Source organism: Camelus ferus, chromosome 11 (genome assembly GCF_009834535.1).
Source record: "Camelus ferus isolate YT-003-E chromosome 11, BCGSAC_Cfer_1.0, whole genome shotgun sequence".
Taxonomy (NCBI): domain Eukaryota; kingdom Metazoa; phylum Chordata; class Mammalia; order Artiodactyla; family Camelidae; genus Camelus; species Camelus ferus.
In genome coordinates, this window is record NC_045706.1 from 1,075,038 (window position 1) to 1,098,534 (window position 23,497).

General features: G+C 54.0%; 2 protein-coding genes and 1 long non-coding RNA gene across 12 annotated transcripts in view; 2 read left to right on the plus strand and 1 right to left on the minus strand.

Moving 5' to 3' along the window:
- Positions 1 to 1,259, minus strand: part of LRRC27 (leucine rich repeat containing 27) — a 31,413-nt gene extending 30,154 nt beyond the window's left edge. For 3 of the 5 annotated variants that reach the window (XM_032490628.1, XM_032490625.1, XM_032490627.1), the window contains exons 1-2: positions 1,121 to 1,258; positions 259 to 398 (exon numbers count right to left, since the gene is read on the minus strand). The gene's annotated coding sequence lies outside the window, so the exon portion shown is untranslated. Of the gene's footprint in view, positions 1 to 258; positions 399 to 1,120 lie in introns of all 5 variants that reach the window. The other 2 variants (XM_032490626.1, XM_032490629.1) reach the window with 2 other exon arrangements.
- Positions 1,260 to 2,730: 1,471 nt separating this feature from the next.
- LOC116666900 lies at positions 2,731 to 12,322 on the plus strand. Its single transcript, XR_004323707.1, has 3 exons — positions 2,731 to 4,757; positions 5,052 to 5,082; positions 10,004 to 12,322. It is a non-coding gene; the product is annotated as an uncharacterized LOC116666900 (long non-coding RNA).
- Positions 12,323 to 13,912: 1,590 nt separating this feature from the next.
- The window catches only part of STK32C (serine/threonine kinase 32C), a 76,395-nt gene continuing 66,810 nt past the window's right edge, over positions 13,913 to 23,497 (plus strand). The window contains exon 1 of one of the 6 annotated variants that reach the window (XM_032490620.1): positions 13,913 to 14,155. Coding sequence is in view for 4 of the 6 variants with exons in the window: in XM_032490617.1 (XP_032346508.1) it covers positions 14,840 to 15,101 (262 nt within the window). In the remaining 2 variants the exon portion in view is untranslated. Of the gene's footprint in view, positions 14,156 to 14,660; positions 15,102 to 23,497 lie in introns of those variants that run through there. The other 5 variants (XR_004323705.1, XM_032490617.1, XM_032490616.1 and 2 more) reach the window with 5 other exon arrangements.

The following is a 23,497-nucleotide window of genomic DNA, read 5'->3' on the forward strand; positions in this document are numbered from 1 at the left end:
TGATCTTGCTTGCTTACAAAACCATTGCTTTTAATAAACAGTATCACAAATTCGACTTTTGTAAAACAAACTGGACCGCAAGGAGTTTCATGTTAAGGTTCTGCTCTTCCCTTTGTTCCATGGAGCTTCAAGATTTAATTTTAAATTCCTGGCAAATGCAAAATTGGAATCGCTATGTTAGGGGCGAAAGCAGATCAGAACCTTTCAAAGTCCACGAGCCAACATGTCCTCTCCACGAAGTGCAGTGGGGGCACCTACGTTTGCACTGTCTCATCTGTGCTGTGGTTCCGTGCCATTCCCGGCAGCGCTACGCTCCGGGCCCGGTCCTGCAGTTCAGTTTACAGTTTTGGCTCAGTGATCGGCTCTGGGTCCGGCTCCAATTAGGCACTGGAGAAAATCTGTCAAATTAGAACCTTGAATTTTAGTTGTTTGGCAATACTGTTGCTCAACACAAAGCTGGAGAACCGAAGCTGGTTCTCCTCGTTTGGTGAGGCACACTTCCACGTTTCATTCCAAACAATTCATCCAGCAATGACGGTTAAGGGCTCAGAGGCCTCCACCCGTCCACACAGTCCGCTCACTGACACAGCCAACAACTGGTACACAGGCTGCATGCATTTCCTTCCATTTTAGGGACGGGGACTAGGAGGTGTGGGTCAGTCAAGGAACTGCCCAGATGTCAAGCAATTAACGAGAGGGGGCGAGCCCACGGGTCCCACCCCAGGCAGCCTGCACCCCCCTGGAGGCCCCGAGCCTTTCCCAGGTGGGTCCTTTTCTGTGAATCATGTGGGAGGGAGGCTTCAGCCTCCCGCAAACCTCTGAACAAGGAGAATGTCTTAGAACCGCGAGCCAAACGGCAAGACCTAAAGACGGGCAGGGCGAGTGGCGCAGGCTGCTCAGGCCCCGGGCGCCCGGCCTCGCTTCCCCACCGCAGGGGCCGGCCTGGGGCAAACCCGCGGCGCCCCTGCCCCCAGGTCCGGCTCCCCCCGCGTCTCAGGCTGCTTTCCGGGGACCCCCCATCCCCCCGCGACTCCCCAGCCTCACCTGCGGCGCCCCCGTCCTCCACCCCCCGGCGCCCCCAGCCTCTCCGCTCCCGACGCGCGCCCCGGCCCCGCCTCACCTGCGCGCCTGCCCACCAGCCCGGCGGCAAGCTCCGCGAGCCGAGAGCCGCGGCGCAACAATGGAGGCCGGCAGGCCCACGCGGTCGCCATGGAAACGCCCAGCCTACGGGGGCCCGCAGGCGCCAAGCCGCGCGGGAGGCGCGCAGCCGCGGGGCGCGCGGGGCGTGTGGCGCGCCTGCGCACGCGGCCCTTGTCCACTTGTCCGGCTGCGGAGCCCCGCCCAGTCCCCAGCGCTGGCCCGCTGCCCGCGACCTCCTCCGCCAGGCAGTCGGGGACACACACAGCGGTTGGAGAGTCCGGGACAAAGGGGTCATGTGTGCTGAAGCCCGGAGAGTCAGGATGCGCGAGGAGGGCGCGGCGGGGGCCGGTGGGCCCTTCGGGGGACCGCGGCTTTCACACGAGAAAGCTCGAATTTCAGGTTATCCGCCGGCGTCAAGAACTTGAAAGCTCTTCCCGTTTTTTTATCTTCCCGTATGCAGCAGCAGCCCTACTTCCTCTTGGGGTCAGGGACGGCTGTCCCAGTTGCCGTCCTCACACGGACACCCATCGCCCAGAGGGAGAAGGACGCATCCTTCCCAGAAGCACCCCCCGCCCCCGCTCCCACTCCCAATAATTGCCTCTGTCATCTGGCCAGAATTGCTTCGGTTATGTTACCTAGACCAGTCTGTGGCCCGAAGGGAAAGGAGACCACCACCAGGGCTCGAACCAATCAGTATTTCTCTCTGGGTCTGGGTCCCCTCCTCGAGTCTGTATCAGTCAGGCGCGGAGCCACTGGCGGATGACATGGTTAAGGGGTTTGGCCTGCGGTTGCGGGGCTGGTTGGGCAGTCTCTGAAGGCTGCTACCCTGTGCCTGACGCCACAGCTGGAAGTGTGCGGAGCAGGTAGTCTGGAAGGGAAGGTGCAGCAGTGAGGACAGATGAACCTGCAGCAAACTGGACACCGGGAGCCTAAGCTGGACCCCACGGGGATGCATGGAGCACGTGGCTGTCCTGCAGAAGCTGGCACTGTTGGTCACAGAACTACACACACACCTAGCCCAGGAGTTGAAGAAGCTCTGTGCTGGGCAGAGTGGGCCCCACAACATCACCAAGTTCTCGTCTCCATGCTGGGCAGGCTTCCCTGTCCTGGGTGGAGCATCTGCACTGACCCAGCCTCTCTGCTCCAGGCTCCAGCACCTGTCCCCCACCCGGTGTTGGCTGCCCAGCCGAGTCGGGGCGAAGTCCATCGGGGGGACACAGCTGACTGGTCCCTGAAGAGACTGACCCACAGCCGTGACCTTGGAGGGCAAATATCCCAGCTGCCCAGTATGGATACCCCACCCAACACTTACAAGCTGCTGCTGGACGCTCTCCCGGGCGGGTGGCCTCCCCCAGCCAGACGGCACTTACCCAGGGCCTGAAAAGCACACGAGGTGCTGCAAGTCTTGTCTCAGCATCACAGCCCCACGACGGAGTCAGAGAGCGAGGCGATGACAGCTCGCTTGGAGCCACAGGAACCAGGACGATACAGGAAATTGACTTGGACCTTTCTTCCAAAGACTTCAGGAGAGTTTGTGTAGAACTGCCTCAGAAACAAGGGTTCTCCCCCAACCCTTTCTCCCCGCGTGGCCCTCACCCTTGACAAGCCCCCAGGGCAGATCTGAGGTTCACTTTCAATTTAAAAGTGTACCGGGTATCATGAGAGGACAGTCACTGTGGAGGGTGGCTTGGTGGCTCCTGTGTGTCAGAACTGGGGGGTGGGGGTGGAGACGCAGCCAGCCCCAGGCCTGGAGGGGAGCTCAGGCTGGTGGCAGCCACCTCCCTGCCTGCTCCAGAGTGACGTTCTCCCAAGAAAAGGTAAAAGTGTCTAATGTAAAGAGCTCTGAATCCAGTGTGCGCCCGAGGGAAAAGGTGTGGGCCAATGAGTTTCAATCTGCGTCTGTTTGGGGCGGGCGACAATGGTGGGTGACGGGATGGGGCGGTGCCACACCACCAGCCCGCAGACATCACACGTGGACACGGCCGGCCCCTCCCGGTTCACCATACGTGGGCTCTGCGCTCTGGGAGCCGGGCGGGCGTCCCGATGCGCTCGCGTGAGCCTGCACTGGAGACGTCGGCCCCGAGTCTCCCAGCCTGTAATTCGTGTCACTGTGAGGCGGGTAGGACAGGACGTGGGCGATAGCCTGCACGCAGAAGGCACCCGCTGCACTTGTGCTCCCTTCTTGTTGTTCATGGAGGCTGAATTGTTCAGGTTAAGCGTGACTCCACTAGACAAGCCTCGTTCAGGGTAAAGGAATGTCTCTAAAGAGGAGATTTTTAAAAAGCAGGCCTAGGAAGTGCCCAGTAGACTGAGACCCAGCTGCCTAATAGCAAGACACTTTGGAACCTTGTTTTTCTGCCCTTTGGAGGTGCTTTCCTGGTGCACACCCTGATTGCTATGGATGAGGAAACTCAAGCTCAGAGAGGCTAAGGACTTGCTGGGGCCACACAGCGAGAGAGTGGGGCTGGGGGCCCGATCATCAGTCGCTGGAGGACTGAGGTTCCAGTGCCGGCTATTTTTCAAATGTGAAGAAAAAGAAAAGGATTCAAAACCTCACCAGTCACAGAGGATAAGAATGAAAACTTCAACTGCAAAAGAAATAAGAGTTCTAACCCAGGGCGAGCAGACTGCAGCTCCTGGCCCTGCCTTAGTCCTTGACCAGCGGCTGGGCCCTCAGACGCCCTGCTCAGCTCACAGTGGCCAGCGCGTCCTTTCAGGGGCCTGTCTTGGGCAGCGCCGTCTGCCCCAATGTGGGTGGGGCACGAGCTCTGAGAGCCGGTGGCCAGGGAGAGCCTGCAGACTGAGGCGTCATGCACACGGCTGAGTGGCCGCCACCCACCTGCTCCCTGGGGGCCGGGGACCCGCAACAGGTGAGGCCTCCTCCCCAGGCCCGCTCCTCCAGGCAGCCAGCGCGCCCAGTCCATCCCACCCCAGCGCCTCGCCTTGGTCCGCAGGCCCCCAGCCCCCAGGAGCTCTGGGTCCACGTCCTCTGTGATGCAGCAGACAGACAGGAGCAGAGGCCTGAGTGCTCTTGGAGCTTTGTGTTCACGTGGGAAGCTCATGAGTGGCCTGTGGTCCCAGAAGAATGAGAGCCCACGGTACCCACCGCACTGAATCCACATCCCTGAGATGAGCCAACCACGGCCGCCCTGCAGACCTCGAGTCAACGGCCGATGCTGGACACTGTGGCTGCCAAGTTTGGGGTGGTCACTATGCAGAGTTATTGTGGGAAGAGCTGGCTGTGAGGCTGCTATGTCTCCTACAGACTCTCTGGGACAATGGCCAAGGTGACCCAAGGCTGCTCCCTCTGGGGTCCCCAGCGAGCAGGCATCTCCTCCCTCCAGCGGAGCCTCTTCACCCCGTCTTGTCTGCAGTCTCCTCTTCTGAGGTACAGCAGGTGAATGCAGAGCATGTGGATTATACGCTGAAGAGCGTGGGGCTACGACAAACTGAAACGAAAGACCACAGCCTGTTGGTAAAGTCACAAGGCAAGGCTTTTAGTGAATTGACCGAGTTGTGCAGCCATCACCGTGCTCCAGCTGTAGCACATCCCCCTCGCCCCCCAGATCCCCATGGATCTGAGTGTTGACCTTCCTCATTCTCACCTCCAGCCCCAGGTAAGCATTGATTTGCTTTCTGTCCCTGTGGCATCTTCAGGGTATTTCACATCAATGGAATCAGGCTTTTTTCATCCTATGATAATTCTGAGGTCCATCTGTGCGGTAGCAGTTATCAGTATTTCACTCTTTATTGCTGAGTAGTATTCCACGGCATGGAGGTCCTGTTGGTTTATTCATTCACCCCTGATGGACAGTTGGACTATTTACACTTGGGGGATATTAAGAAGAGCATTGTTACGACTTTTCTTGCACGAGTATTTGAGTTGCCACATCTTTTCTTTTTTTGGACAGATTCCTAGGAGTGGAATTGCTGGCTCATCTGGTAAGTTTATGCTTGAATTTTTAAAGAATTACCTGTTTTCCTAAGTGGCTGTACCATTTTACATTCCGATCAGCAAAACACAAGGATCCCAGTTCTGCCAATTCCTGGAAAACCCGTGGGAGGAGCTCTCCGGCCCTCGTTTGCCGAGCAGCAGGGCATCCATTTCCTTCTTTGAAGGTGTTTCCCTCACCCCACACCAGGAAGAGTCGACCACTCTGACCATGGAGATGGTCAAGCTGAGTCGTGTAACAGACTTTACCAAACAACCGTTACCTTCCATTAGTTCTCTCCATGTATTTATCTTCCCACAATTCACCTCACTAGAAACCCACACTGTTTTTCCTTTGTCTTGTCACTTCCCCATAATTTATTTCCCTTTTTTAAAATGGTATATAAACTCTCGGATATGATCACTTTTTGAGTTTTCACTTCTTTTCTGTGACCCCCGCCACCTGCTGTGTATACAAAATAAGCATTTTCTCCTGTCTTTCTGTCTTTTGTCAGTTTAATTTACATACCCCAGGAACTGAGTACAAGAGGATAGAGGAAAAGCTTTTTTTCGTTTGCTACAGTATTGTCTGTCTTTTTTATTGTGGCCTTTCAAGTAAGTATATAGTAGTAACTCACTGTGGTTTAAATTTTCATCTGCCTAATGATTCATGGTGGGAAGCACAGTTTTATGTGTGTATGTGCCATTGGTATGAAGTAGTCAGATGTCTATTCAAGGCTTTTGTCTACCTTTTAATTGGGTGGCTTGTTTTCTTATAATTGAGTTGTAAAAGTCCTTTATATATTCTGTGTACAGGCCTCCAGAAATATGATTTGCAGTATTTCTTCCCAGTCTGTGCCTTGTTTTTTTTGTTTTCTTAATGCTGTCTTTTGAAGCACAAAAGTTTTTGAGGTTAGTGGAGACCAGTTTAGGGTTTTTCCAGGCTCGTGTGTTCGGTGTCACAGCCAATAATAGCTCTTTGCCTAAAATAAAGCCGTGCAGGTAGTCCCCTCGGTTTTCTCCCAGTGCTTAGGCTTCTACACTTAGGCCTCTGACCCATTATGAGTTAATGTTTATGTACAGTCCAGGCTTACTGTTCTCATATGGATGTCTCAGCGCCTGCTGTTTGCTTTGGGGGAATGTTCTTAATTATAAATTCCATTTTGTTTACATACATGGGCCCCTCACGTTTCCTGTTCTGTCAGTTTTGATAAATTGTATTCTTCAAAGAACTTCTCCATTTCATCTGAGTTGTGAATTTATGGCACAAAATTTTCACAATACTCCTTTTTATTACTCTTCTAGTGTCTCTAGGCTCTGTGGTGATACCCCTTTTTCATTTCTGAAATGGCAATTTTCTTGCTCCTTTTTCTTATTCTGTAATGCCAGAAGTCTGTCGATTTTATTGATTTTTTCCAAGGGAACAATAATTTGCTTTGTTGATTTTTTCCCCAGCATTAATTGCTTTCATGGATTTCTGCTCTGATGTCTTTTCCTTCCTTCTTTCTTGAATTTAAATTACTCTCCGTTTTTTCAGCTCCTTAAGATAGAGTTTAGATCACTGATCTTAAACTTCTCTTATTTTTCTCATATAAGCATTTAAAATTAGCTGCATCCCACCAATTTTATTATGTTGGTTTTCATAATCATTCAGTTTTAAATATTTCATAATTTCCCTTAGGATTTATTACTTGGTCCATGGATTATATAGAAGTTAGCTGCTAAATTTCCAAATGTGTGTAGACTTTTAGAGTATCTTTATTGCTGATGCCTTATTTAATTTCTCTGTGTTCAGACAACATATTCTGTATGATTTCAAACCCTTGAAATTTACTGAAACTTGGGTTTTTTTCTCCCAGGATATAACTTATCTCTGTGAATATTCCTTGCACACTTGAAAATAATGTGTGATATGCAGTCGTTAGTTACAACGTCCTATAGATGTCAGCCCGGTCAAGTTGTGTAGTAGTGTTCCCCAGACTTCTGTGTCAGTAATCCTGCATGTGTGTGCTTGTTCTGTGGACTACTGTGAGAGAAGAATGGAAATCTCCTGCGATGGGGGATAGTCTGCTCATTCCTTGGGCTGTTGTATTAGTCAGGGTTCTCCAGAGAAACAGAATCAATAGGACATAGATGGATAGACAGATAGATAAACAGATATATAGATGTAGACATAGATGTGGATGTAGATGTAAATGATGTAGATGTAGATACAGATATAGATGTAGATGTAGATGTTGATATAGATGTAGATGACATAGATGTAGATGTAAATAATGTAGATGTAGATATAGACATAGATGTAGATGCAGATCTAGATACAGATGTGGACATAGATGTAGACATAGACATAGACATGGATGTGGATGTAAATGATATAGATACAGACATAGACATAGATGTAGATCAGATGCAGATGTAGATGACATAGATGTAGATACAGATGTAGATGTAGATGCAGATCTAGATACAGATGTGGACATAGATGTAGACATAGACATAGACAAGGATGTGGATGTAAATGATGTAGATGTACACATAGACGTAGATGTAGATACAGATGCAGATGTAGACGTAGATGTGGATGTTGATGTGGGTGTAGATGTAGATACGGATGTACATGATGTAGATGTAGAGGTAGACATAAGCGTTGATATAGATGTAGATGACGTAGATGGAGATGTAGGCATAGATTCATACGTAGATGTAGACGTGGACTTAGATGTGGATGCAGTTGTAGGTGTAGATGCAGATGTAGACACAGATGTAGATACAGATGCAGGCGTAGATGTAGACGTATGAGAGGATACACGGTCCTGGCAGCTGAGAAGTCCCAGGAGCCGCTGTCTGCAATTGGGGAGCTGGGGTGGGGGCTGGCGGTGTAACTCTCAGCCCGAGGCCTAAGGCCTGATAACCGGGGAGAGGGGTGTGTGGGTGGGGAGGGTGCTGGGGCGAGTGCAGAGTCTGAAGGACCAGGAACCAGGAGCGTTGATGTCCGTGAGCAGGGAAAGATGGACGTCCCAGCCCGAGAAGAGAGAGAGCTCTCTCTTCCTGTGCTGATTCGTTCTCTTCAGGCCCTGCGTGGGTTGGCTGGGACCCACCCCGTCGGGGAGGGCCGCCTCCTTTACTGAGTCTACTGACTCGTGCGCTAATCTCCGCCAGGAACACCTCACAGGCACACCCAGAAACCAGGCTTGACTGGCGAGCTGGGCATCCCTTAGCCCAATCAAGCGGACATGAAGTTAACCACCACAAGTCCACCTCTTGTCAGCTTGTCACCTGTATGCATCTTAATCCGCAGGTCATCTCCAAATAAGGACAAGAACAGTCTGGGCGTTTCTACCTTTTAATTGAAGTTATTAGTCCAGTGACACTGACTAACTATTGACGTGGCTGTGTTACGTCTGCCACCCTCGCCCTGCTGTTTATTTGTCCCATCTGTTTTTTATTTTTTAAAGTCTCCTGTTATTCTTTTGGATAAAATGAGTATTTCTCTTACTCTGTTTACCTTTTCCATTGGGTTTTTAGCTCATCACTTTTTAAAGTGATTGCTCTGGATTATAATATGCATCCTTGACTTAGCAGCCATCCTTGGCCTGACATGACACCATTTCCAACACAGCAGAAGGAGCTTTGTAACTTCTTGGCCTTTGTTTGTGCTATTGTCATATATTCACTTCTGTACGTGTTGTAGACTTGGTCTACGGTGTGATGACTTTTACTTTGAGCAGTCAATTATCTTTTAAAGATTTAAAATGTATGGAAAGTAAAAGCATTTTCTAGTTACCTGCTTGACATTTTTGGGTACTCTTTGTCCCTCTGTGTAGATGCAAGTTTCCAAATAGTGTGATTTTTATTTTTCTCAAAGAACTTCTTTTTCCATTTCTTATGGTGCTAGTCTGCTGGTGACAAATTCTCAGTATTTTTGTTTACCTAAAAATGTGCTTCTTTACCTTTATCTTTGTTTGTTTTTTGGGGGAGAGGTAATTAGGGTTACTTCCTCGCTTGTTTGTTTTAATGGAGGTCCTGGGATTGAACCCAGGGCCTCGTGCGTGCCAGGCCTACTGAGCTATACGCTCCCCATGCCTTTATTTTTGAAGAATATTCTCCCTTGGTACAGAATTCTGTGTTAAAAATACTTACCTGACTCAGCAGGTCTGGGGTAGGCCCAAGATTCTGCGTCTCTAACCGTTCCAAGGGGCCGCTGCAGCGGCCTGTGTGCTGCGTGTCGAGGAGCAAAGCTGCAGTATGCCAGGGAAATTCTGGCGTTTCAATCTCTTAAGTGCCACCTACCACTGAGTCAGCCCTCCCTTACCAACCTGGGTGGTGATTAATGCCACCTCCAGGTGCTCGGACCAACCTATGAAATCCTGGTGCATGCAGCCGGGTCAGTGGATTTGGCCCTGTCAAGCCTTATTTCCTCTTTCCTGGACCAACAAGTCTCAACTCCACTTCCTTGCTTGCTCTTGGGTACAGACAAGTGAGGTTTTGTAGCTCCTTTTGCATAAAGGCCGTCTCCTCCCAGAGCAGTCTCTGCACTTGTGCATCCTGGCTCTGTTGTCATCTCAACGTCTGATGGGCCTGCAGGCACGGGGGTGTTAAGGGTGGGTCTTGAAAAGAACTGGCATCAGCTCGGGAGGCACCTGCTCCAGGTACAGTCACTCAGAGGCTTCTCTGTGCACAGGAAAGCTTATTCCTCCAAGGGGAGAAGGGCTGCTTCTGCCAGCAAAGGAGGCTCAGGGAGACCCGGCATCAAGGTTTTCTACCTCATCGTGTCTGCCCAGAGGTCTCCATCTGACGCTCAAGGTGCCCCTTCTGCCCTACACATGTTTGACTCTAACACAGGGGTAATGGTTAGTTTTATGTGTCAACTTAGCCAGGAGTTATTTAATCAAATACTAATCTAGGTGTTGCTTTGCATGTGTTTTGTAGATGTGTTAATATCTGCAATCGGTTGAGTTTACATGAAGGAGATTACCCTCTGCAATCTGGGTTGGTCTCACCTAATCAATTGGAATGCCTTGAAGAGACGATTGGTAAAAAGTTGGACCATAAAGGTTATTCTGGTGAACGCTCAGAGGGAAATAAAAAGCAGGGCAGAAAAAGCTGTCGTCTTAGAGAACATACATGCCATCATGAACACAATGTTCCTAGAAATGTGAGCGTTAGAGCTGCTTCTGGTCAGATCTCAGATGAAATGAGGAAGGAGCTGTTGGACACTGGAGGAAAAGTGAATCGTGCTATGAAGTGGCAGAAAACTTGACTAAATTGTGCTCCAGTGTCGGGTGGAGTGCAAAATTTGTCAGCGATGAGCTTGGATATCTGGCTGAGGAGACTTACAAGCTAAGTGTTAAAGGTGTGGGCTGGTTTCTTCTCGCTGCTTACAGTAAAATGTCAGAGGAAAGAGATAAATTAAGAAGGATCTGTGAAGTGGAGATGAAGTAGCATTTAAAGATTTGGGAGATTCTTGGCCTATCCAGATTGCAAAGGATATTAAAATTAGGAAATTTGCTGTGGGAAGAGCACGTTCCAAGTCGCGGGTCAAGGGTGTGGCTGGACCACCTTTTGCTGAAGAGACTAGATGTGTGACTCATCAATGCTCTCAGCTGTCTGAGCAGAAGCCAGGAACGGAGCCCAGGTTACCCAAGAAAGATCTGCAGAGGCCCTCTTGTTCAGTGACCCCTGTGACATACGTGGGGACTCACAAGGCTTTTGAGAATGTTGTATCAGCAGAAACAGTGCTCGCTTGGACTGAGAGGAACAGATCCAGGTCTAAGTGAAGGAGGGCTGTTAGACGTCCACCATTCTAGAAGCAGGAAGTGAGCTGATGGAGCGACTCAGCTGGAAATCCGCGCTCCCCTTCGAGGAAGAAGGAAGGCTGACCCTGAGGGTAGAGCAGAGGCCGGAGGGACCCCTGTGGGCCCAGAAGGCAGAGCATCAAACCACAGAGAATCCTTCTCAGCCTGGAAACTGCATGGAGTTTTCCTGGCTGGATTTGAACTTACTGGGAACTGGTAACTCCTGTGTTCCTTCCAGCGGCTCCCTTTTGGAATGGAAATGACTGTGCTACGTTTGTCCCGCCATTGTGCTCTGGAGGCTGGTAACTTGTTTTCTAGTTCCACAGGTCCACAGATGGAGAGGAGTTTTGCCTCAGGGTGGGTCATACCGAGTCTCACCCATACCTGATTTAGATGAGAAGACTTGGAACATTTGAGCTGATAATATTTAGATGAGATTTTGGACTTAGAGTTGATGCTCCAATTGTGAGGCTTTTGGGGGATGCTGGGATGGGGTGAATGTATTCTGTGCATGAGCTGGGGTTAGATTTTGGGGGACCAAAGGGTGGACTGTAGTGGGCTTAGTGGTGGCCCCCCGAAAGATACGTCCACTCAGAATCTGTGAACGTGACCTCATTTGGAAAGAGGGTCTTTGCAGATGGAAGTAAGTTAAGGCTCTTAGGAAGATGTCATCCTCATTAAGGTGAGCCCTACATCCTCTGACAAATGTCCTTACAAGGGAAGAACAGGGGGAAACCACACACAGAGAGGAAAAGGCAACGTGATGACAGAGGCAGAGCTTAGAGCCAGCAATGCCAAGGGTTCCCAGGAGCCGCCAGGGGCCGCCAGGAGATGGGGGAGAGGTCTCAGGACCTCCAGAAGGAACTGCCCCCGCTGACACCGCGACTGCAGACTTCTGGCCTCCAGAATAGGGTCTGCTGTTTTCGCCCACACGTCCTGGCTCTCGGGCGCAGCAGCCCTGGGCACTGACGCACTAGGAGTCTGACGGAGCTCAGCGGGGTGTTTGGGCTTCAGCCCCAGAGCTGTCACCGCAGAGGTCAAGCAGCCATGGGCTCCCGTTCCCCACTGCGCGTTTCCCTCTGCCTGTCTGTGCTCTCTGGACTCATCAGAGGGAGCCAGGCGGCCCTATGACCTGGAGAATCAGTCCTGTCACCTGGCAACCCAGCAGTTGCTTTCCTGTGTCCTTCCTTCCACACGTACTTTGTCCTACATCCCACCAGGGCTACGTCTGATGGCACCACAGCCGGGGATGCCCTGGTTTCCCATTTCCTGCCAGGAAACGGGCTCAGGGATTCCCCATACAGGTGAGCCACCCAGGGCTGGAATCCCACTTGAGCTTGCTTCCTGGGGCCGGTTCTGCTGTTTCCCAGCAGGAAGCAGCACATTAAAATTGGAAATCTGAGTGGAGTTTCATAAAAGGACTATTTACAAAGGTGCAGGCAGCGTGGGAAGCCCACAGTGTTAATTTCAGAATGACGGTTTCACACAAAGTACACACGAGAGCTGGAGACTCTGCTGTGTGCTGTTACCTGACAATCACACCCTCTCCGGAAGCACAGCTTTGGGAACGAATTAGAGGCTGGTGCATATTTGTGCTTGGGTTTCAGGGGCTGAGCCTTGACCAGAAGTCAGACCCCGGCTGTTCTGCACAGCCCTCAGTGGGCACTTGCTGTCCCCCAGAGACACGAGCCATTTTCTGTCCTCGCACATTAGCTCATTTTGGTCGGTGACAGTGTCCTAGCAGCTCCTGGGCCCCAGGCCTTCACAAGGTCACCTGCTCGGACCCCTGCTGACCACCCCAGCTGCGGTGGTCCTGTGATCACACACTGCCACCATCCTGTGTAGGTGCTCCTGCACGCGGGGTGTTGTGGACAAGTTTATCTCCCATCACTGGAACAGGACGGAGAGGTCCCTGTCCTCACCCCGGTATGTTCCTGGTCAAGGTGGGCACCCCGGGCCCAGGGATGCTCTGTTGGCTTCATTCCCCCTCTCTGTTCACAGGCTAAGTCCCTTCCAGGCCTCTAGAACGTCACAGCGGCCCCCAGTGGGGTGTGGCAGCCTGGTCAGCCCCCGGGTGAGGGGGCTGCCTGACCTGCTGACTCCTGTCCACACTCTGCGCCCCTGCTTCAGCCTGCCTGGGCCTGTGCCCCACTCAGAGCTCCCCCGCTCAGAAACATTCTTGCCCTCACTGCTGCACCGGACAGAAGTCTACAGAGCATCTTCTCTGTGAAGGCGCTGAGCTGCGTGCCGGCAATATGCTGACTGGGAAAGTGCGAGGGAGCCACGTATAGAGAGCTGCGGCAGCTCTACTGAAGGAGGCTGAGGCCAGTCTGGGAGCCTGGAGCCCAGGGAACTTGCCTCGTGGAGCTTAAGTCAAGACTGGATGCAGGTGTCAGCCAGGCAGGGAGACCTGCGCTGGACGGCCAGGTCATGCTGTGGGGAATGCGACCCCCAAATCTCAATGACTTAGCACAGTGCCTGACCTCTCCCTGGTTTTGTGTGTCCGCAGCTGATCACAGGTGGGCCCCAAGTGATCAGGACTCTTAGCCAGAGGCATGTATGGCTGGTTGGGACCCTGGCCCCTAAAGTGTGGCCCAGAAACGACACAGATCACCTCTGCTCACATTTCCTTGGTCAGGTGGGCCACAGAGTTTCAAAGGTGGGGCCGAGGACAAGTGTAGTCCTACTATGGCAGGAGACTGAAGTGGGAGGAGCCAAGACAGAGCACCACAGCTGGGTTGGAAGCTGAGTCGGTGAGGGATGGTGAGGGAAGTACAGGGCCCAGGGGTCTGAAGGATAGCGGCGGGGAGAGACCCGCAGGGTCTGAGACTCAGCCTGTAAGCCAGGTGGGTGGTACGTCCTCACTGGGGCAGCAGGAGGCCCTTCCAGGGCTTCCTAGGGCAGGAAGGAACCGCCATCTCTACGGCCTGGGCCACCAAGGAGGCAAAGGCCTCCAAAGAGTCAGAGTAAAGCAACCCATAACAAAAACGACGCTTCAGTCCTAGGCGCGGGGAGTAGGTGACAGGAGAGTCGTCTGCTGGGGCGTGGGCTGTGCAGAGGGCCTTATTGGCGAGGTCTCTCCTGGCCAAGCGGACCGGGTAGGGAGGGGACGCATCGAGGTCAAACCGCGCCTCGCTCCCTCCCCTCCCCCGCAGACGCAGTACACCATCCCCGGGCGGGCTTGAGTCACGGACCTGCGCCAGGGACTTCCGCTCGGGACCGGTGCCTGGCCGGCAGCTCTGAGAGCTGGACACGGGACCCAGCGAAGGGGACTCCGAGAGCGCAGGCACGTGTGCTCCGCGTCGCCGCGACCCCGTGCGCGCCCGTGCGCGCGCTTGCAGCCAGGGTCTGAGCCGGCCGCGCGGGAGGGGCTCTCGCACCCGGCTCGCCCCCTCCCCGCCTCCTCTCTCCCTGCCCCCGGCGCGGCAGCTGGGAGGGATTGGCGCCGGACCCTGGGCCGCGGGCTGCGCGTCCTGACGCCGACCGGCCTAGGCCCTCGCGCGGTCGTTTCCCGCCACCGCATCCCGGGTCCTGCGCGCGGCCTCGGGAAGCGCAGAGCCGCAGGATGAAGTTTAAGGTCCCCCAGGCTGGGCGGCAGGGCTCCTTGGGCCAGCTTAGTTCACAGTGGCCAAAGGACCCCGCTTCTTCGCTCATGTCTCTGCCGCCGCGTCGGTGTGCGCTGCATGGGAGGTGGCCGGCGGGTACCGGGTACCGCTGGCCGCACCCCGCTCTGGCCCGCCCCGTCTCCGCCTCCAGCGCTAGCTCCGCCCCGGCTCTTTCCCGCCGGCCCCGCCCCGGCCCCGCCCCCGCGCGCTCGCAGTCGGCGGAGCCGGCCGGGCGGGCAGGACCCGCGAGCGCAGAGCCAGGGGCGCAAGGCGAGCGCTGCGGGTCTCTCCCGGAGTTCCCGCTCCCCGCTCGGCGGGCAGGCCATGCCCGGGACACCAGCCGCGGCACACACCCCGACCTGGCCATGAGGAGCGGCGCCGAGCGCAGGGGCAGCAGCGCCGCGGCGCCCCCCGGCTCGCCGCCCCCCGGCCGCGCGCGCCCTGCCGGCCCCGACGCGCCCCTGGCCCCGCCGCCGCCCGCCGCCGGCCAGCCCCGGACCCGGGACTCAGGCGATGTCCGCGCACAGCCGCGCCCCCTGTTTCAGTGGAGCAAGTGGAAGAAAAGGATGGGCTCGTCCATGTCGGCGGCCACCGCGCGGAGGCCGGTGTTTGACGACAAGGAGGACGGTGAGAACGGCTGCTCGCGAGGTCAACGTGGGGACCGGCGCGCGGCCTGGGAACCCCGCGCGCTCTCGCTGCGGGGCCGCCGCCGCAGGGTTTCCGCTGGTCTGGAAACCACGGCCCCCCCGGTGGGACGGCGTCCCCGGGTGTCTCGGTTTCCCAGGAAACTCGCGGACGGTGCCTGCTGTGCCCACGCGCTCGCGGGGCGCCAGCCTGCATCCTCCGTGTCCAGTGGGGCGCTGGGGGCGGAGCAGGCCGGCTGGCCCTGAGGGGTGAGGATTTGTGGTCGGGGTGGCTCAGGCTTGTCGATGTGTTTGCAGTTTGCTTTTATGCGCGGTGTGAGGGTCGGCTGTTACTCTGACCTGTGATGTGCCTCGGAGGGAGATGCCTGCCCCACAGGTGGCGCGGGGCCCGGCCCTTGGAGCTCTCAGTGCGCGTTGAGGGTGACGGTGCTGCACAGCTGCCTGCGTGCCCAGCCTTTGCACCCAGATGTGCGGTGGACGCTTCCCTTTGTGCAAAGACCTGCCCTTTGGGAAACTCGTTTGCCCTCAGGTCCTCCTGCAGGGAAAGCCCGTGACCTGGAGTTGGGCGCCGGTGGAAAGCAGGCGGCAGGTTGCAGGCCTGCAGGCACACCTCCCGGAGCCCTGCGGCCCCGGGACTTATGGCTTAGCACCCTTTGGGCCGGTGGCCACCCAGTGTCCGCCGCTGGGCACTGGGATACGTCCCGGGCAGACAGCTCTTCTCTACAGATGTCATGCAGAGAATTTAAATGCTACGAGATGACACCTTTGATGTTTTTTGACATTTTCTTAAAATAGTTGAAATATCCATTTTTTTTTCATTTGTAGGCAGTCTGCAGAGGTCTGATGGTTCTTTTTATAATTTTAGAGCACAGCTCAGCAAAAGAGCCCAAGCTATTTATTTCTGATAAATAATTTAAGCATTATGGGAAATTACAATAATATGATTTAAGGCCAGTGTCAGAGAATGTGCAGGCTGTGCAGGCAGTCATCTCGGAGAGCACTTGGAACCTGGGCTCCGTGCTGCCCAGGGAGCCTGGGCTCCGATGAAGGGGGTGGATGCCTGGACTCGGCGGAGGGGCGTTCAGGACCAGACACACCTGCACACTGTTCTGGGGCAACCTGTCATTGTGTTCTGAACTTTGGGACACAGGGCACTGCTGTGAGCATTTCATATGTGTGTTTCTCTTTTCAATGTGGATATGCAAAGTGAAGAAAGCCCAGAGTGAATTAGGAACCTATCAGGAAGCAGGTTTGCATCCTGCCTTTGGCTGCAGGATGAGAAAACCTGAGAGACACAACTGGTTTCAGTGCTGGCCGCTGTCGGCCGAGAGCTGGCCTGTCTTTCCTGCCTTAGCATAGTGCTCGCCGAGGCAGGTAACGTAGAGACGGGGACACTGATGCAGCACATGGCTGCCTTCAGCTTTTTTAGGCAGAATTTTCCTACTTGTTCACAGTGTTATGTCTCAGAATTCAAGGACCATTAAAGAGGAACAACGAACACAGAACCTGTTTGCTGTGCCCAGTCCAGCTTGAGAACTGCCGAATACCTGCCCCTCCCTATTTGCCTGTAGCAGGACGGCAGAGGTCCCAGCTGTCCTGGGCTTGGGAGCAGTGGGGAACTGGCTTTAGCTACAGGTGCATGCTCTTTAGGGCAGGTGACCATCAGTCACTTGGTCATCCCTGGGCGTGGTGGCCACGGCTCCACACCCAGCACAGGATGGAACTTACTGGCTTTGTTTGACGAGAGTGGGAGGCGGAGCCAGGCCCTGGGCCCGATGGCCGTGAGTGCTATCAGGTGGGCGACCACTTGGTTCCACTTTGATTCCGTGTTCCCAGGTCATCGTCAGGGCACACATGGCTCAGGAATGCGTGCCTGCAGAGGGAACAGGTGTGCGGCTCTCAGCCTGAAAGCCGTGGGTTTATTTAGACGGAAAGAGTGAGGTTTGGGAGGGAGGAAGGCCCATCTTTCGGGAGGGGAAGGACTGCACCTCACCTTTCTTTCAGGGTGTGAAAGAACCCGAGGCAGGGTCCCAGGACTTCCTCAGCCCCATGCCGCGTGGGCTGAAAGAGGCGAGTGCTCTGCTGAGGACTCACATTTGCTGGGACTACATGGTTGCCATGGCGATGTGAGACCTTCTGATGAATTTTTTAGATTAGAACACCCAATTTATCTATCAGATTTGGTATGCAGAGAAAAGGAAGAAGGAGAACAAGAGTGCAGTTTAACCGAGTGCCAGGTAGCTGCCAGTTACGAAGCAGAGTCGTGACATGTGGGATCTCGAAGGACCCTGTCCCTGTTAACCCTGTGGTGTCTGAGCCGCTGTCCTTATTTGGCGGGTGTTGGGGGCAAGTTTGAAAGTCCCTGTGCCCCTCCTCACACCAGAGCCATGGGCTCCTTTCCCTCTCCCCTGGACCTTACACCTCCTCCCGCCCCACCCCTCTCGGACTCTGGGAGCAGGTGGTGGGAGGACTGGCTTGCTGGGGGCCTGCTCGCCCTCCACTGCCCCGCCCCAGCCCTGCGGGGGTTGGGCAGGCCCCTACTCCTCTCCTCTCGGGGTCCCTGTGAGAAACGAGGAGGCTGAGTGGTGCTGAGCGGGGGTCCAGCTCCTTCCACAGTGCAGCTTGGTGACCGCTAACGGGAGTGGGGGCGCACCTGCCCTCCTCGGCGGTCTGGTAGGTCTCAGACCTAACGTGACATTAGTTTACTAGCGGGCAGCGCCTGATTGCCGAGAAGGTTCCCCTTCTGGAAGGCAGCGCGCCCTCGCCAGCTGCGGAGCACCTGGGCTGGCCAGTGTGCTGGGTGGGGTGGGCTGTAAGGTGGGGCATGAGGCTACCAGATTCTTGTAACCTTGTTCAAAATTTATAAAACCTTTGTTTTTTCTAATTATAGAAGCATTGTAGTATATAAATTTGTAATCAGTTTATACTTCCCTGAAATCGTCCTACACAGGAAAACCAAGGCCCCTCTAACTTGAGCCCCGAGAGGCCTCTTCGGTCTCCGTCTTCCCGAGCCTTAGTCCTGGGAGCGCTCTCACACGTCAGCCAGATGGAGACACACTTTGTGTCTTTGATACGGAAATGGGATCGAGCTCTTTGTATGGTTTTGTGTTAACCTGCTTATTTACTTAGCAGTGCGTAGTGACCGTGTTATGATCTCAGGCATCGTGTGTTAGCCAAGTTTACAAGAGCGGTCCTCAGCCCTGGCTGTGAACAAGACTCTGTGGATGCCCTTAAGAACTGTAAATGCCTGGGTGCTCCCAGAAATTCAGGTTGAATTTATTGGGGTGGGGCCGGGGGGCGCTGGAGCTCAGGCACCAGGACGTCCACAGTTCAGCAGTGAACACCCTTGACGTTGGTGCCTTGGGATAAATTCCTGGGAGTGGCGTTGCCGAGTCACTAGAAGGTGCGTGTTGAGTAGCGTGCTGTGTCTGGCCGCTCCCTTGGAGATGACCGGTCCCTGCACGAGCCGGCACTGTCCTGGGTGCTTGTTACATGGCGGTGACCTAACAGGTGTGGCTGCTGCCTGCCGTGTGGGTGCCCAGGCAGAGAGGGAGGCGAGGAGACAGGCAGCAGACACGGAAACAGGAATAAATGTGAGCAGCAGGAGGGGCCGGAGGAAGAGGGAGGCCGCCGTAGCCGGCTCTCAGAGCGCACGGAAGTCTCCTTCCTCCATCCTCGCCGCCTCTGGGTGCTGGTGACGTCTGGTTTTGACAGTCTGGAAGGTGAAAAGATGGTATTAGCGCTTCGAGGTTCTTTGCTATCCCAAGAGGTTGGCGATCTCTTTCTCTCCACATCTGGGTGTTTGCGCTCTTCCTTCCTGAAGTGCCCGCTCCCACCGCTGAGTCGAGCTGAGCCTCCCGTGGGGATGTTCGCTGCCCCATTTCTTTTCACGGCTCCCGCTGTACGAAGGCACACCCCGGAGCGTCATTTATCTTTCCATTGGCTAGTGTTTTCCTGTGTGGATGTGCTTAATTTTGTGTGGTCAGATTCATCACTGTCTTCCGTTCTGGCAGTTTCTTGCCTTGGTGTCGTGTTGCACTGAGCACGGGCTGTACTCATCCAGTTTACACACCTCCGTGCGTGCTTTCTTCTAGTACTTCTGTGCTTTTACTTCTTATGTTGCAGATTTCGTTCAGTTTGGACTCACGCTGGACACAGAGTGAGACGGGCTTTCTCATGGGAGCCCTGCGCTTGCTTAGGCCAAGCATGTGCGCCGCCTGTTTTGGTCAAATTGTGAACGAGATCTCTCTGTACCCATCCAGTTCCACACTGGTTAGGGCTGGTGTGAAGGAAAATAACTTTAAAAAACATCTATCTTCTTTTTTTCTTTTTTTTCAATATCCACATATGAGTGATATCATATGGTATTTTTCTTTCTTTTTCTGGCTTACTTCACTTAGAATGATCATCTGCAGGTCCATCCATGTTGCTGCAAATGGCATTATTTTATTCTTTTTATGGCTGAGTAGTATTCCACTGTATATACATTGTATACAGCCACTTCTGTCTGTCTGTCTGTCTGTCTGTCTGTATGTATAAGCATGACTGGGACACTGTGCTGTACACATTGTAACTGACACATTGTAGCTGACTATACTTCAATAAAAAAATATAAGAAGAAGAAAAAAACCCACAAACACCTGTCTGGCCACTCTGCTGAGGCTCTTGTTAGTCCTCATGGTTTGGGGTTGATTTTCCCAGACTTTCTGGATGGTCTGGTGTGTCACCTGTGGAGAATGACCTACTGGCGACTTCATGTGCTGGTGCTCGCGAGCTTGCGGGCAGAGGAGAGCGCACGGGAAGTTGGGGGGCTGACCTGTTAGTGCTGACAGGGCCTGTGGTTCCAAAGAGTCGGTCTACCCCGTTGATGAGTCTTTGTCCAGCATGGACTTGACTTTTCAGGGGCCTTTCCCTTTCCTCCTGGGGAGAAGGGCCGCCAGGGCTAGGGCAGTGGCTCTCTGTGGTCCAGACCCGGGCTGATGGCCGTTTATACCCCTCCCCCACACTGCAGGGCCCTTGGTGGCCAGCAGCCTGGTGGCTGCAGACCCTGGAGTCCTTTACCGGTGGTAAATGGTGCAGAGGCCCTGGTGAGGGGTGGGCATTTGGGTCCAAGCTGAGGAGGAGGCACGTGGTCCTAGGGGCCTTGCTCCTCCGCTCCCGGGCCCCCTGGGTTCCCAGCTGCAGCTCCGGCTGTCCCACTGCGGGGCGAGGGGCGTTGGGCAGCACAGGGCTTGGTGCGAGTCTCTTCCCGTGGCTGGTGAGGCTGGTCTGGAGTGGACTTGGGACCCACTGTCGTTCTTTTTTATATAACAAATGTCAGCTCTGCAAGTCTAGCCATCTGGTTGTGTGTTTTAAATTGCTAAAAATAAGTTGATTTTATTTTAAGAATTTAACCACCCATCTTTCCAGTTGAGAAGTCACAGGAGAATGCATTGGAGGTAACTTTTGTTCAGGGCTTCTCTGAGGATGGAGCCCCCTGAGGCCCCAAGACGGTCTGAGGGCGGCAAAGCCACAGACGAGCATTTATTCGGAACAGCGTCAGGGCAGCTCAGAGAAGCTTCCCAAACTGTCAGGGTCCCCCCCCCCCATGCCCCCTAGGGACCTTGTGAAAATGCAGATTCTGATTCAGTGGGTCTCGGTGCAGGGGTTGGGGCGGTTGTGAGGGTCTGTAGTTACCTCTGGTCCCCGGACCTGCTGGGTGCAGGGAGGACCACTGTAGGTGGGGAGGGCTTCGTGAGGACCCAGCAGGTGGAATCGCTGAGTGAGGCAGGAGCCCACGGGGCTTGGACCCTGTGCCCGGGCCCCAGTGGATGCGGAGCAGAAGGGCCGCACCTGCCCCGTGCTCCGCTGGGCGATGGGGGTGGGCGGGAGGTTCCACACTTACCTTGTGTGTCATCAGGAGACAGGCCAGCCCCTCCTGCAGAGGCTTCTCTCTCACTGTGTTTTTCTTTCCGTGTCCTTTTTCTCGGCCGTGTGACAGGTGACACGGGCACCAGAAGTACAGGTAGCGTCTTGTGTCCTGCGTTTTCACCTGGCGCTGCAGCCTGGACTTCCTCCGCCGTGAGTCTGACTCCCTGCGTGGCGGGGGCAGGTTGCTGAGGGCTGCGCAGACGCCCCCTCCGGGTCTCTTGTGTCCTCCTGTCCCAGAGCCCCCTCCCTGAGCGTGCAGCCCCGCCCCGGGGGACAGGCCACGGGTGCTCCAGGCCTCGCCGGGCGGAACCCCGGCCAGCCCTGCGGCCTCCCCGGACCCAGGGGTTCTGTGTGCAGGGCCCAGTGTCGCTGTTCCCTCCCAGTCAGATTTTCCCTCCTCGTTAGAAAAACATGTTGAACTGTGTGCTTCTCGGCATCTACCTCCCTCTGCTGTCTCTGCATGACGGGAGACAGAAGCGAGGCTTTGGTAACCATTCTTACTGGCTGATGATTTTCCAACAAATCCTGGACTTTGCTTTTCTAGCCGTTCCTGCCAGCTGTGTGCGCCTTCTCCAGCCCTGGGCCCTGTCTGCGGGGTGGTCAGCCCTCCTCCTCCCTGGGGGCCTCCTTCCCGCCCAGGGACACACTGGGCTCTTCTCTTCCCCAGACCCTGGCTGGGTCCAGCATCCTGAATGATTTTAATGATCAGAACATGAGACAATTTGCGAGAAGCTGTACTTAATACAATAATTGTCATTAAAAAACCCGGGATGCTGGCTTCATCAAACAGTGCTCTGCTCATCGACCTGAAATCTCTTATTAAAAATCAAGGTGAGATCAGTGTGGCACCGTCCAGCCCCGAGACGGTCACTGCTGCCCGCCCTCCGTTTCCCCAGATGGGACTCGGGCCCATGGTGGTCTCCAGCACGTGGCCAGAGCCGGCCCGACCCCAGCTGGTGCCATGCAAACCCGGCTTGGAGTTATTTAAGTTCTGAAGCCAAGGAGATGGTGTGGTGGGAGTCAGTGTCGCCCCCAATTTATTAAAAATAGGAGCTGAGCACATTCAGTTTCTCACAGTGATTAAGCGTTGACTTAGAAAGGTCTCTGCTCTCACGTCCTGGGCGCTGGCAGGCTTGTTACAAAATCGGGAGATAAAGCAGCTCCGTGTTTGTGATGACTGAGTTCCGCAGACCTGGTATGGACGTTTGGGCCTCTCCAAAGATGCCATTTGCTTTTCCTTGTCCACAACACTGCGCGGCAAGGCAGGATCTGCCCAAGTCTGGTGCTCACTTCTCTGTCCTGGCTGCCTATGTCCTCTGTCAGTCGCCATGTCTGCCCGGGAGCCGCATTCCCTGGGGCACCTGGGTCTGGAGGCAGGGAGCAGGGTCCTGATTCCGTGACGCTCAAACTGGGCACCGTTTGTTCGTATTTATTGCTGGAAATAGACTGCCTCAAACTTGATGTCTCCACGACAAGCATTTTTATTATTTCTCCTGATTCTATGGGCTGGGAATTTGGACAGGTCTCAGTGGGGATGGGTCCCCTGCTCCAGGTGGAACATGTGTGATGGCTTCCTGGTTCACGGTGCCTTGTGACGGTTTGGAGGCCTGGCGGCTGGTGGAGGTTCACCGGGAGTCCTGTCCTTGGGGGTCTCCATTCCTGCTGTCGGCTGCTGTCTTAGTTCTAACACTGCTTAAGACCTCAAAACACAGCAGCTTGCAAGACACGGAAGCAGCTTAAATGTCCATCAACAGAGGACTGGATAAAGAAGTTGTGGTATATTTATACAACGGACTATTACTCAGCCACAAAAAAGAATGAAATAAAGCCATTTGCAGCAACATGGATGGACCTGGAGGTTATTATACTAAGGGAAGTAAGTCAGACAGAGAAAGGAAAATACCATATAATATCACTTATATGTGTAACCTAAAAAGATGACACAAATGAACCTATTTACAAAAACAGAAAGAGACTCACAGACATAGAAAACAAACTTATGGTTACCAAAGAGGAAAGGGGGGAGGGGATAAATAGGGAGTATGGACTTATTAGATGCTAACTAATGCATATGAAATAGGTGTACAACAAGGTCCTACTGCACAGGGAACTGTGTTCAGTACCTTGCAATAACCTATAATGAAAAAGAATATGAAAAGGATACATACACGTGTATAACTGAATCACTATGTGTACACCAGAAACTAGCACAACATTGTGAATCCAATCTACTTCAATTAAAAAACAAAAAACGCAGTGGCCTTAAGCAGTCTGATCATCTCCTGGTTTCAGGGTTGGTGACTCGGGAGGGGCTCAGCCCCAGGGCCCGAGCTGCACCCTGGAAGCTGCCTGGAGCTGTCCTGGGGTCACATTCCTTTGCATTGTCACCAATTCTTTTCTTGTTTCTTTTATTCTTCGTGTCAGGATCATCTTATGTTCCTGAAATTGTATTTTAGCTCCTGGAGCAGA